The 14235-nt window shown below is 34.2% G+C and overlaps 1 protein-coding gene across 5 annotated transcripts in view; it reads right to left on the reverse strand.

Annotated features, from left to right (window-relative positions):
* Herc1 (HECT and RLD domain containing E3 ubiquitin protein ligase family member 1) overlaps nt 1-14235 on the reverse strand; it is a 192285-nt gene that overhangs the window by 86970 nt on the left and 91080 nt on the right. For all 5 annotated transcript variants that reach the window (XM_071608367.1, XM_071608369.1, XM_071608368.1 and 2 more), the window contains exons 20-24: nt 10571-10685; nt 10362-10482; nt 8547-8718; nt 5410-5722; nt 4825-4945 (exon numbers count right to left, since the gene is read on the reverse strand). In XM_071608367.1, the coding sequence (XP_071464468.1) occupies nt 4825-4945; nt 5410-5722; nt 8547-8718; nt 10362-10482; nt 10571-10685 (842 nt within the window). The remainder of the gene's footprint in view (nt 1-4824; nt 4946-5409; nt 5723-8546; nt 8719-10361; nt 10483-10570; nt 10686-14235) is intronic.

A 14235-nucleotide genomic window follows, 5' to 3' on the forward strand; every position in this document is an offset into this window, starting at 1 on the left:
TTAAAACTTTCATTAATTAGTCTTGGCTATGTTTTTAAAGACTATCTGATTAATCCATACTAACATAAAAATACATAGTTCTAAGCATCTGGTAGTATTTTAGAAGATTTTAAAATATTTTTTTAAACCTGTTAAAATAGAAAAATCTCAAATTGGTGAAAATGCTGACAGCTTAATATAACAGTAAAAGCTTTCAGGAAGAAGTATATTTCTGTGTGCCTGGTGGTGATGGATGTAAAACATCTGTCTACTCTGTCCACATACTTAGCTAATCAAATATATGTTTAAGTTTATGCATCTGACATTATGATCTTAGCAATTTTAATGGTATTCTCACACAATCAGAAAAGTTGGTGTCAAAGAAGTAAATCTATAGAAGTGACAAAACAGATCCATTTGGGAAATTTCACTATAGGAAATCTTCACTTGTCATACATACAGATACATGTACCCCATGTGTAGATAAAACACATTTTGTTATTACTCACATGTCTACATATATACCAACAGAAATAAACATATTCTCATTTCATGGTGGATAAACCAAATAGCTCCTGAAGGCATCATGGTGTCATGAAATAAAATATTTTCCTCACATAGTACCTTTGCCCTAGAAGAACTCAAGCCTGGGCCTCAAAACCAGAAATAACTGTTTCTCTTGAACAAGTGGGTTGTTTTTACCTTTTAGACAGTGTGGATCATTTACCATGTTATGTTTTTGGGTTTTTTTTGGTTTGGTAGCATACCTTGAGCAAAACACCATACCCTGTGTGCTGAAATATGCAAATCTTATCTAGGCCTTTATTTTTTTTCTCACTAGGCTTTTTTTTTTAAAGCCCTAATTTATTCACATAATCTATCCTTTTATAAAATATTTCTTACATGCTTCTTCTTTTTCTTTTCCCCCTTCTTTTTTTGGTACTGGAGATTAAACCCAGGGACACTTTACTATTGAGCTAAATCCCCAGGCCTTTTCATTTTTTATTTTGAGAAAGAGTCTCACTAAGTTGCTGAGGTCCTTGCTAATTTGCTGAGGCTGGCCTCAAACTTGTAAGTCTCCTGTCTCAGCCTCCAGAGTTCCTGGGATTACAGACAATTGTCACCATGCCCAGCTCTTATATGCTAAATCAAATCCTTTGAGACATGAGGGACTTAGGTAACAGATTAGATGGTGTAATAAGAAACGATGATAAGAATGATCACCGTCAATCAAATGGTTTGATATTCTCTATTTACTAAGGAAAATAGATAATTTATATAATACAATTTAGAAAAGAGAGTCAATGCAGTTTCAGCATTGAACTGCTTAACTTCAGTCATTTAAAAAATCATTTCATTCACTAACAATTCAGAGTAAACAAGGTACTGGCTAACAGTATACTGGTTATCAAAAATAAAAATGTTAATCTTATAAAACCTTATATAGTATTAGAAGGATAATATATATCGTGCCCTCAGTGCTTGCTCTACTCATCTTTCCCAGCCTTTTGGAAACTGAATTCAGCCCGAATCTCCCTTTATCTGCAATGGAATCTGTTCTCCCTCTAGTTCTTGACTTTTTCATTTTTATGGCATTCATTTTTTAATTATTCCATTCACAAATTAATCTGTGTGTGTGTGTACGCACGAACACCCACACACACAGTGCTGGGGACTGAACCCAGGGCCTTGTGCATGCGAGGCAACCACTCTACCAACTGAACTATATCCCCAGCCCAAATCAATCTTTTTTTTAAAATATGGTTATTAATCATTTTGAAAGTTTTTAAAAAACTAAATGAACAACAAAAAAAAACCTAAAGAACAATCAGCAATTAAATCTAGCTCAAGCCTCCTACATTGATATTTATTCCCTAATTTAAAATTTTAAAATGTTCAAATTGTATTACTGAACTTATTCTTCACAACAGCACAGTTGAGGCAAGTATACCAGGTGGTACTATTCCACCTTTCAAAGATAAAGAAACTCAAATGTCTTGCCAAGGTCAAAGTCCATAGCATGGTCTAATTTTTAATACCTTTATTTTATTTATTTATCTTTATGTGGTGCTGAGATCAAACCCAGGATCTCATGCATGTTAGGCAAGTGCTCTACCACTGAGCTACAACCCCAGCCTACATAGTCTATTTTAAGTCAGATTTCATTGTTTGTTTCCAAAAAGCATATCACTTCAACTATACCCATTCTCCTTTATTTTTCATTTCAGTTCAAATAAACTAATGATCATGTATAATATGTAAAGCACAATGTAGGAAATAACAAAGGCAAAACATAAAACATAAAAAAACCCTAGTCCTTCTAGAGGGTTTATTAATACTCTATAAGTAAGTCCTACATGAGAAAATTGTTAATGGCTTATTAGAGATCCTAACAAACTGTCATGGAAGTACCACAGAGTCACTGTGAGTAATCTGGGAAAAAGCTTCCTGACCAGTTGACATTTTAGCCAGTCCTTAAGTGAGAGGCAGGACTTTACAAGGAAACTTAGAAGACATTTAAGGCAAGTGGTACTTGGGCAGAGGCTCAAGAAATACATTTGGGGTCTGGCAGATGAATTGTTGTGGCAAAAGTGCAGATTACTACAGGGTAAAACTGGCTCCAAAAGAAAGCAGATGGTGTTTCCAGAATCTCTGATTTCTAGATAGATAGTACAGAGTCACTGAAAGTTTGAGTAGAAAGATAGTACACAAGTAGGGGTTCTGCTGCTGTTGCTGGTGGTATGTGTTTTCAAAAACTCTATCTTAGGTAGCAGTGTCTAAGGAAAGACTAGAAAAAGCAAGATCAGTGTGAGAACTCCTAGTCAGAAAAAGGGTAAAAAGAACCTGAAATAATGAAGACAAAAGACTTAATGGACATAGAAATTTGCCAAAACAGATTAGAATATAATTCATAAATTCAAAGACTATTTCCTAACTCCCTACTATGTGTCAGGCACTATTGCAGATGGTTAGGATCCGGCAGCAAATAAAACTGCAAAAAAAAAAAAAGTCCGTCCTTGAAGAGCTTATATCCTAGTGTAGGCTAACAGAAACTGCTCAATGAATATAAAAAGTAAAAACTGATAAAGACAAGGGAGACAGGGAGTGAGTATATGAAAGGGAGGGAAAACTACCATTTTAAATAGGGTAAGCTGCACTGAAGAATAACATTAAGAAGAAAGCAAGAGAATTAGCTGCACAGACAATAATTCCAGCCAGAAGACAAAAGTCACATAAAGACACAAAAGAGGAACTTGTGCAGTATGTTCATGGAATGTCCAAGAGTCCAAGGTGGCAGGAGAGTCATCAAGAAAGAGGGAAGCCAAAGAAAAGATCAGAGGTAGTGGGGTCAGATCACACAGAGCCTTGTAGGACCCTGTAAGGACTTGGACTTATACTCTAAGAAAAAGTGAAGACATTGCAGAATTTTGATCAGAGAAGTGATATGATCTATGTTTTAAAATGCACACAAGGATGGGTGACTCAATAACGAGATTGACCAGATTGGGAAAATAAATGAAAGATGAAGAATCTCACTATATCACAAGACAAGGAATACAAAGTGGGTACACAGAGATATCATGGGGATGACAAATAAAAACATCATAATAAAAATGAAACTTGCTTGAATACACTCTTCAATTGTCTTCAGATAAGGACTCTTTGATTAAGACACATTGTCATAATATATAACACACACTAATATCTTCAAGACATTAAAGTCCAGAAAGGTCACAGCACATAGAAAATCACACATAAGGCAGAGGAATAGACAAATGAAAATCCAGCTATCAACTCCAAGTCCAAAGCTCCTTAAATGTAAGCAATTTTTAAAAGTTTCACTTTATTATTTAATCAGTCACATTATAGCATATCTTTATCCTACTTCCCACCTTTTATGTAAATCAACATGTTACTTGATTAATATTAATCTAAATTAATATTAATTAATTTAGTTCATGTCCTGAAGCTTTTCTGATAAGCAGCTGATATCTACCAAAAAAAATTTAAGTAGAGGAGTTATAAATAGATTTTCATATTAAATATATTATTATAGTGAAATGTGGAAGAGGAACACAAGACAAGAGGTAGGCAACCAATTTAGAGTCTTCTGCACATGTCCAGCAAAAAAAATAAAAATAAAAAATAAAGAAACTTTGAGACAGAGCAGTGGTAAGAGGGAAGAAGAGGACATTACTGGAAATATTAAGGGTAAATTTTTCAAGACTACTCTGTTGGAAGCTGGGAATGATAAGATCAAGAGATATGAAAAAGGGCTGGGGATGTGGCTCAAGTGGTAGCGCGCTCGCCTGGCATGCATGCGGCCCGGATTCGATCCTCAGCACCACGTACAAAGATGTTGTGTCCGCCGAAAACTAAAAAATAAACATTAAAAAATTCTCTCTCTCTCTCTCTCTCTTTTTAAAAAAAAAAAAAAAAGAGATATGAAAAAGAAGAGTCAAGGATGATCCCAGATTTCCAGCCTAGGTAATAAGCAGTATCGACTAGTAAAATAGGGAATGTGAGAGAGGGAGCTTTGCAAAAAAGATGAATTCACTTTTGAACAGGGTAAGTTGAGGTAGCCTGATACATTCAGTGGAATGCCCATCAAAGTCAAATGTATGAGCCTAGAGCTAAGGAAAGTCTTAAGAAGTAAGGACTAAAGACAAAAATCATTAATATATAGGTGGTAAATATTTATGCAATATAGTTAATCACATTTCTATTAAACTTTTTTTAAAAAACTTTTTATATATCTAATATAAACACAAATTAATCTTTAAAAAAGCCTTGTGGATCTATACATTGAAAACAAAAATCCTTCTTCACTTAATCTATACCTACCAGTGCATAACTCTCTTCATCTGATTCAGGCTGCGACAAATCAGATTCACTCCTTGATTTGATCAGTCTATAATTTGGACTTGCATGGACTAGCCGGCTCTCTGCAGTCAGACTTTCACTCCTGTCTCACATGCAAAAGAAAAGTTTTTTGATATGGAACTGTCAGTGAACATAAATTTGAATGAATTGACAGCATAGAGATATTAAACACACATACAAGTGAGAAGTAGTTATGTCTGCTGGTGGGAAATCCTGACTTTTGTCTAAAGACAAAGCCCTTACCAATTATATCAATTGTAATAATTTGCATAACACTAAATTATAGAGATGCAAATAAGTTTGTATGGTTTTCAACTCCTGTTACTCATATACATGAAAACTTATGCTTCCTCATTTAATCAGAAATTTATATTTTATGCTGAACCAGTATCACTATTTAGGTTACTTTAAAGTAATCTTAGTCAATTTGTATTTCCTCTTCCATGTCTTTAATTTCAGAACACTGTAACTTTGAGAATAAACCATTTTGATGTGTAGAGTAACAAAGGGAAGAGTGTGATGTTTTAAGTTTTTAGTTAGTCCCACCTGGTCATAAGTCCACCCCCTTCAGAGGCACTGGTAGAGGGCTGCTGCAACTGTCCTTCTTCCCTTCGCTTCTGAAGCTCATCAATGACAGGACTTACTCCTAATATTAACAGGGCACACCGGTGGATCACAGAGTTGCAGGCAGCAGTATATACATCCTGACCCTCAGGAAGGTCTGTGCTGACCCTTCGCTCTTGCTGAGACTGAGGAGGTGGATCATCAACTCGAGCCCCAGACCCTGCCCCACTGTTCATTCTATCTCGGTCTCGGCTACGAGCTACTTCACGGGCTGAGAGGAAACACTGAAAGATTTCTGTAACATGCAACACAAAAACAAGGTCTTAACACATGGGAGACAAGAGCAAAGAAAATAACAACAAAAATAGTCAAAAAGTTTGGACCAAAAACTTACTGAAAGAGGGAAAAAATATTTTTAGACATTAAATACAGCATAGTAACTTAAAGTTAAGTAAAAAAAAATGTATTAAACATTACATTTTTCATCAAAATTAAATAAGAAATGTTCATATGTTTTTATACAACTTAGCTAAGTTAAGTACAGGAAAGAGTAAGGTACATGCTATCTTAAAACATGCCAAATAGGTATATTGATTATTTTAAGTTGAAATCACTTAAGGAACTATAAATTCAAAAGAGGCCATTTGGCAGGTCTTTTCCTATATGCAGAAAGCCATGTAGAGTCTTTTGGAAGGGATGCCCTTTACATACCAAGGCCAGACAATAGCCCTAATTAGAAGAGACTGATAATTGGATCTGCAAAGAATCTGAACAAGCAAACTCTTTGAAGTAATCCTTGTCTTCCATTAGCTTCTGCAATCCCTGCCTCCTCTAGTATCTCTTAGTAAAGTCTCCAGAATTTACTCCCCCAGTCCAGATGTCATTTTTGTCTTAGTTCCTTTATAACGTATTTTTCTTAGTTTCAAAAGTATAAAAGCATCAGCTTTGGTAATTTTTTTAAGACTTCACACGCTTATGAAGATACCCATGAACATGTAAAACCAATAAAACTTGTATGCTTTTCTATTGTTAATCAGCTGTTGTATTAACCTAATTCCTAGTTCCAGTAAAAAAGAGTCAATGTAAGTGGCTTTCAAAGTGTGTCCCAGAACAGCAGCAGCAACAGCATCTGGGCACTTGTTTGGAATGCAAATTATCAGGCCCACCCCTTATCTCCTAAGTCAGAAATTCTAGGAGTAGAACCCAGCAATCTGTTTTAAAAAGTCTTCCCACTGATTTTAAAGTCCATTAAAGCCCGTGAAGCACTAGCTTAGATTAAAACAAGTGATTATTCTGTTCGTGACTTTGGAATGAAAAACCTCAGGTTACAAAGAAAATGGGGGAAAAATTAAATAATATAAAAAACTTCCTCTCCTTCCAAAGTTCACATAATGCCTAATATCTACATTTTTGCTGTATCTTAAACACTTAAATAAGTGCAACTGCATGGGTCTTTGCTGAAACAGTCTGGTTATGATACATGGGCAAGATTGCCTCCAGAATCCGATGATATCACCCAGAAAGGTCCATCTAATGATACCAGCCCTTCCCCAATTCACAAGTGTAAAATGCTATGAAGCTTAACAAGATTCCAATGCAGTGGCAGGTATTTCATTCCACAATAACTAAATATTTTTTTTTGCTCAAATTTAGTGTAAAAGTAGTATTCTTAATGGGGACTCCAGGCAGAAAAGTTAGTAAAATACTAGATTCACCTGTTGTTATGGAAGTACAAACTTAAAAAATGGATCTGTGTATATAGATAGATAGATAGATAGATAGATAGATAGATATATTCTGACAACATTTTCTTTATGTTGCTGAAAGTCCTTTACTTCTATAAAAATAAAAGCAACAAACCCTCCCAGAATCCAGAGCAAGAAATCAGTGAAAGTAGCTAAAAGTCACTAGAATTTTGGGCAAATTTGATTCTTACTCCAGTTACTACTGACTGTGGCCCTAGGTACGTAATTTTGTCTCCTTAAACCACAGTTTATCTTATCTTTACAATGGAGTAATACTAGAACTTATCTCATAAGACTGTTCTGAGAATTGAATTAATGTACATGGCCCAGTTTTACATAAAAGCTTAAAAATCATAGCTAGTTTTAAAAATTACTCCTCCGGTGACTATTACACATTCTTTTATTGTAATTGAGGGTTGTGCTTTGTTATTATTATGTTTTCCTCTTTGGCCTTTGCTTCCAAGAATTTTACACTAAGTTTTAAGTTCAACTGCAAAAGTTCCTTCAACTTAGATTTTTAAAATATAATTATTCTCCCTCACTATCTCCAAACTCATTTTCTCCATTTAGACTCTTTCTTCTCTTGTTTAAATGGTTTTTAGTCTTGTTTTGAGACATCTCAAAATTATTTTAGAAGTATGCAGTACAGAAATAAATCAATAACAAAGTGTCAAGTTGACTGATACATACAATCTCAACAACAAATGCAAAGCTGGCCATAATATTTTAAGCTACAGATCAAATACACTTTAATTTGAAATAGCCAAATCACTCATATGATACCAATAAATGTTTGGAAAGCAGAATATTCTCTTAAACACAGTTACCTTTAAAAATCATTTTTAGCCTTGGAATATAAAATTATGAAAAAAAGTTTTATTCACTCACCCAATGAAATTCTCATACATACTCCTGCTTTCTATACTGATATTGCAATGTAGTTGAAATTTATAGTTTTAAAAGTTTTACACATGGAAAATAATTTGGTCCTCCTAACAGGCACAGAAAGGGGGCTCTGTTTCTCCCCACATAGAGGTTTGCAAGGCTGACCAACAACTTGGTATCCCCAGAGGACATATTTTGAATGACCTTATTCAATGACTTATTTCATATATGCAGTTGAGTTGAACAGATGCTGACGTGCCCATTACCAGAGCTTTTTGGCCTAAACATGCAATCCCAAACCTTCAGAATGGCACTAGCAGTTTTAAAGTCTCCTTTGAAATACTAGCTAATGCAAATTCAGATCACCATTAGAATATCAGATCCATTTAGAAAAACCATAAAGAAACTTTGCCTTTATCTCTCAAGTCAGCTTTCCTACGGAAAAGAATGTCATGGTGTTTATCTCTAAAGTAAGAAGGATGTACTCACTGCCAGCTGTCATCACTTCATGTTCCCGTTCTTCCTCCTCATCCTCTGGCTCTGGATGCCCCTCTTCTCTGTCTCTCTCAGCCTGTTCTTCCATTTCAGCTTCTTCATCAATGGTCCGGGTAAATGAATGTTCCTGAGGATCAACATCTGCAGAGTCTTGGTTGTCTGAGATCTTAAAGAAATTATCAGAAACTACACTGAATATATCTTTCAAAAGCTTTTAAAAATTTCCTAAAACTTTAACTTTTTATCATGGAAAATATTGCTGATATAAAAATAACATGAATTTTACAACAAAACTCAAGTATTATCTAGATAATACTAGATAAATCTTAAAAGATTAGAAAGAATATGTATGCACACAAAATATACAAACACATATAGGTTATCTTCCTCAGTATTTTGATTAAAATGCCATGCCCTAAAGTGATTCACATTTATGTTACTATTTACCTGTAAAACTACAGGGCTGCAAGTTAAAATAAGTTATGTTAAATAAGACACCAAGCATAAAAGATAATTAAAGAATAAGATGTTGATTCCATTGTTTCCCTCAAGTTGTGTATATTACTCTCCAGGATAAATAATGTTTAATAACTCTAAATTTAAAATAGTATTCTTTTTTCTTTAACCTTGCCCCTGAAAAACCAAAAAAATTAGAATTACAGTAAGAACGATATTAACTTTATTTCCTACTGTGGACATGCTACCTAGCAATCATCAGGATAGAGGAAAGAGTCCTGAAAACAGGTACTCAGAGGGTCACAAATACCATAACAATATAAATTTTCTCTAACAAATTTCGGTATAAAGCACAAATGAAAAATTTTAATTATATCCTCAGATCCATGACAAGTTATTTTGTGATTCATGACCAGTAAGTAATTTAGAAATCTGACAGAGATGGAGTTACTGAGCAATCAGACTCCATAATACATGTCATTTGTCCCCATAATATGTGAATTTCAAAATTGAGCCTCAATAAAATGGATAATTAACACTTTTTTAATGGACTTTCAAGATCACTCTCAAATAGTCAAATCCGCAAATGTTAAATCAGTGAATATACAAAATTTACTATACAACAAATTTAGAAATATTTTGGTTTTTTACATGTAAGAACTAAATGATGGAGTGGAAAGCATCTGTAGTGTCAAGTTTCAAAGTAAGTATTTCTGAAGATGATGTTCCCAGGCTTATATTTATAATTACAGGATCAAGTTACCAGAATCACCAAGTAGTTTAAAAATTATCTCATTTTTGTTGCAAGAATTTCTTCTGGATCATCCTTAATAAATAATTTTAATCTTTACTTTTAGTGGAAAACAAATCATAAGAAGGCCTATTTTCATGTGATGATTCCTTCCTTTATTTTCATTTTTCTAGGCTGAACCTTTTTGATACTTTTCTATTCTCATATAAGACAATTTCTGGACCTTTTACCAATCCAAGGTATTTGGTAATAACCCTTATAACTTCTGGCACCCCAAGTAAAAAAGGGTAATTCAAATGTGGCCTGATCCACATTAAGAAAAGAATATTTCTGATGATTTTAATGATTCAATTTGTTGTTAATAAATATTATTTATGCAGGATAAGACTATCTAAACTTTCTTAGCAGTCCATTCCACTTGATAAAAGTGTCATTAAATGAATGCCAAATCTTTTGACTTCTATCTTTTTAATTAGGATAAACTATTCAACATTTATTGAACATTTACAACAATCAAAGTACCTATTTTCTCAAATAAACTAATATGGAGCTATCTGACAGCTTGTAGAAAAATACAGAAATTAATTAATTTCCAACTTTACCCATCTGTCTCGTGATGATGACCTGGTTTGAATAAGTTCAAGGTTCTTGCAAGCAAGTAAACGACTTCGAACTTTGTATACACAACGGTACACTTCTGATAAGCTTTTACCAGGTTGATATCTAAATAAAGAATCAAAATAGAAAGGTCACCTAGTTTCTAACATCATGAGAACAAATATTTGTCTGAGGATAGTTTTAAGTTACTTGCCGGCTTTCTCCACATGCTTGACTAAGTAAATTTGTGTGTTTCAGAAGTGCTGCAAGAACAAATCTAGACACAGTATCCAAGAGTGACTCATTACTTAAAGTTGCACTGTCCCAATCTGAAAATAAAAATGATGCATTGACATTTAAAAGGACTCAGAAAACAGTTCAGAAGTAAATTTAATAATTTTATTCATCCAACACTTGAATTTTATCATCTTATTCTAAACAGTTACTTAACAAATGCCCATACTGTTTCAGGTGCTGGGATACAACAGTAAACAAATCTCACAGAGCTTAGATTTCTGGCAGGAGGATAAGAAGGCAGCGGGTTGGGGCTGGGGTTGTGACTCAGCGGTAGAACACTCGCCTTGCACATGCAGGGCCCTGGGTTCAATCCTCAGCACCACATAAAAATAAATAAATAAACAAAATAGAGGTATTGTGTCCTACTACAACTAAAAAAATAAATATTAAAAAAAAGAAGGCAGCAGGTAAAAGAGAACAAATAACATTAATATGACAGATAAGTTCTAAGGAGAAAAATAAAATAGAATAAGGAGAAAAGGAGTATTGTACTATATGCAATTATTATTTTAAATAGGATGGTGTGAACAGTTTATGATAAGGCTACATAGGAGCAGAAATCTAACTGAAGTAGGTAAAGAAGCCAGGTAGAAACAGTATCCCCTCAGGAAAGTTACTAGGCAGAGGATCTAGCTAGAAGGCTCAAGGAGACCAGTGTAGATGGAGCAAAGTGTGCATGCACAAGAGTGAGTAGTAGGAAAAGACACTAGAGAGCTGGCTAGGGATGAGATCACATTGGTCTGCAGAGCAAAGCACATCCTCCAGGTTTTCCTAACAGGAAAATGAGAATCAGCATTAGAACGCTTTGAGCAGAGATAACGACAAGATCTTTAAAAAGCTCTCTGACTGCTGAGTGGAAGAATAATTATAGTGACAGCAAAGAAGTTATTATTGCAATAATGCAAGTGAGAAAGGATGGTGGAGCAGTGGAAGTAATGAGAAGTGGAAGAGCTCATATATATTATTTCGAAGGTGTTGACAGGATTTGTTAATGGATTAGATATGTGATGTGAGAATGAGAGAGAAGTCATAGTTGAATCTAAATAGATTTAAATCATAGTTGAAATAAATAAATAAAATGTAGTTGGCACAGAGAGACCACAGAAGAACAGTTTTGAGGGTGGGAAGCTGGAATCAGGACTCTCATTTTGAATATTATCTGTTGGACATACTAATAAAAACACTGAATAAACTATTCATGTGTGTACATGTCTGATAATTAAAGCCATAAAAGAAGGTTCTATGAGCCCCAATACATTAAAGTAGATAAGAAACAAAACAACATTTGGACAGAAATGAGCAAAAGCAATTAAATCCCAAATTACAGCATGAGATAAAGAGAACCAGTCAGATGTGGTTTTTTTTTTCCCATTCTTTAATTTCATGTTGGCACATCAGTACTGACTTTTAAAATAGATTATATTTAGTAGATTCCAAATGGGGATGGAAGGTTTATTTTCACTACATCCCCAGAGTAATTGTAGACTCTGTTCATATGACAGATTTACTAAATGCCTGTGCTACTTAACAAACAAAATCAAACAAAAAACATCCTTGGAAAATATCAAACTCCACTTAATTTTATTTCTTTTTAATCTCTTCTTAATACTCCTATCTCAAAAGATAAAATGCTACACCTTGGTTTTATATTTCATTTATGTATGCCTAGGTCAAAAATGTAGGTTTAGACTTACCTACTTTATAGGTGAAAAAATTGACTATACAAATATGCCTGATTTTAAGAAAACCTCATGTCCCACAAAGACTCTTAGGATGACAGTCTGTATCACACAAAAATTTTATCCACATCTGATTCTTAAGAAGTCATCTTTTCTATGGGTCTGCTGACTATTGTGAAAACTGCCATATTTATAATCACACAGGATTCCTCAAGGAGGCTAAAACTCATCTTGAAAAGCAAACTATAGTAACAACCTTGACTCTGTTACAAATTTAGCAGGGATTATTCTCCTATGTGATTTTTAAAATAATGTGTTCTTTTATAACATTTTCATTAAAGTTATGTTCCTTTCACTCCAAGCACTACAGAATGGCTCCACTAATCAGGTATGCAATTCATGCTGTACTAATATAAGCAATAGAGCAAATGGTAAGATTTTACTCACTATATATTTATATCTAGGTTTTAAAAGTTCTCATTGCAGTGTAACAAATGACAATGTGAGTGTGAGATAAAAGAAAATATGACTGCATTTCTAAGTAAATGATACAAATATCAGAATATACAACTTAGAAAGTAAATTTTTCTTCTCCATTAACTTACTTTTTCACTTCTGGTAGGAATCACACAACAGAATGAATAAAAAAAATGATTAGGACACAAACAAAATGGATGAGATTAAACATTTTTTCCTGAGTGTCTGTTTTTGAGATGGCATTATTGCTATATTGTATTGCCCAGGCTGTCCTTGAACTTGCAATCATTCTACCTCAGCCTCTGGAGTTTCTGTGATTATAGGCATGCATCCCATGCCCCATATGTGAAGATTAAACTTTCAAAGGTATCTTCTTGCCAGTATTTAAAAAATCTAAATAACAGCCATGCATGGTACACACCTGTAATCCCAGTGGTTCAGGAAGCTGAGGCAGCAGGATGGCAGGTTCAAAGCCAGCCTCAACAACTTGGCAAGGCCTTCAACAACTTATTGAGACCCTGTCTCAAAATTATATAAAGGGGAGGGGTGCTGCAGATATGGTTCAAAGACTAAGCTCCCCTGGATTTAATCCCTGGTACCCCCCTGCCAGAAAAAATGTCTGAATATGTTTCTCCATTCATTTTATTTAGAAATAGCCAATTAAAAGTGAAACTTTGTTCACTTTTACCATTTTTATCATAGAAGAAAATCCAAAGAAATGGGAGAAAATTAAAGATGGCATAAGAGAGAATAAAATGAAGAACATTAACTAGAGACATGTGATTCTAAACAGTACAAGTCATCTTTAAAGGAAAATAGGATCTACAATGAAATCAAGTATATTCTTTAAAAATTTACAAATAATTTTATTAAAAAATATTAGAAACTGAAATACCACCGTATAATTTGCATAATACTATATTTAACAGTATACCTGGTCTCAAATTTATAACTGGGGGGCAGCCGGTATAGGGATTAAATCTGAAGATTCTCTACCACTGAGTTACATCCTGGTCTTTTTTTAAAAAAAAATTTTGAGACAGGGTTGAAGTTGAGAGGTTGGCTAGAACTGTTCTTCATTTCCTCCTACCTCAGCTTCATGACTGTCAAACTGCTATCTCTAGCAACATTCAGAAGTTTTCAAGTATTTTATAGATGAAGAAAACACTCATCAAGGGCTGGGGATGTGGCTCAAGCGGTAGCGCGCTTGCCTGGCATGCGTGCGGCCCGGGTTCGGTCCTCAGCACCACATACAAACAAAGATGTTTGTCTGCCGAAAACTAAAAAATAAATATTAAAAATTCTCTCTCTCTCTCTCTCTCTCTCTCTCTCTCTCTCTCTCTTTTTAAAAAAAAACAGTCATCAAGTTTGGAGCTTATATTTCTAAGCACACATTTTTTTCAGTTTTTAAAGTAGGGCTTGGAAA

Source organism: Marmota flaviventris, chromosome 2 (genome assembly GCF_047511675.1).
Source record: "Marmota flaviventris isolate mMarFla1 chromosome 2, mMarFla1.hap1, whole genome shotgun sequence".
Lineage (NCBI taxonomy): Eukaryota > Metazoa > Chordata > Mammalia > Rodentia > Sciuridae > Marmota > Marmota flaviventris.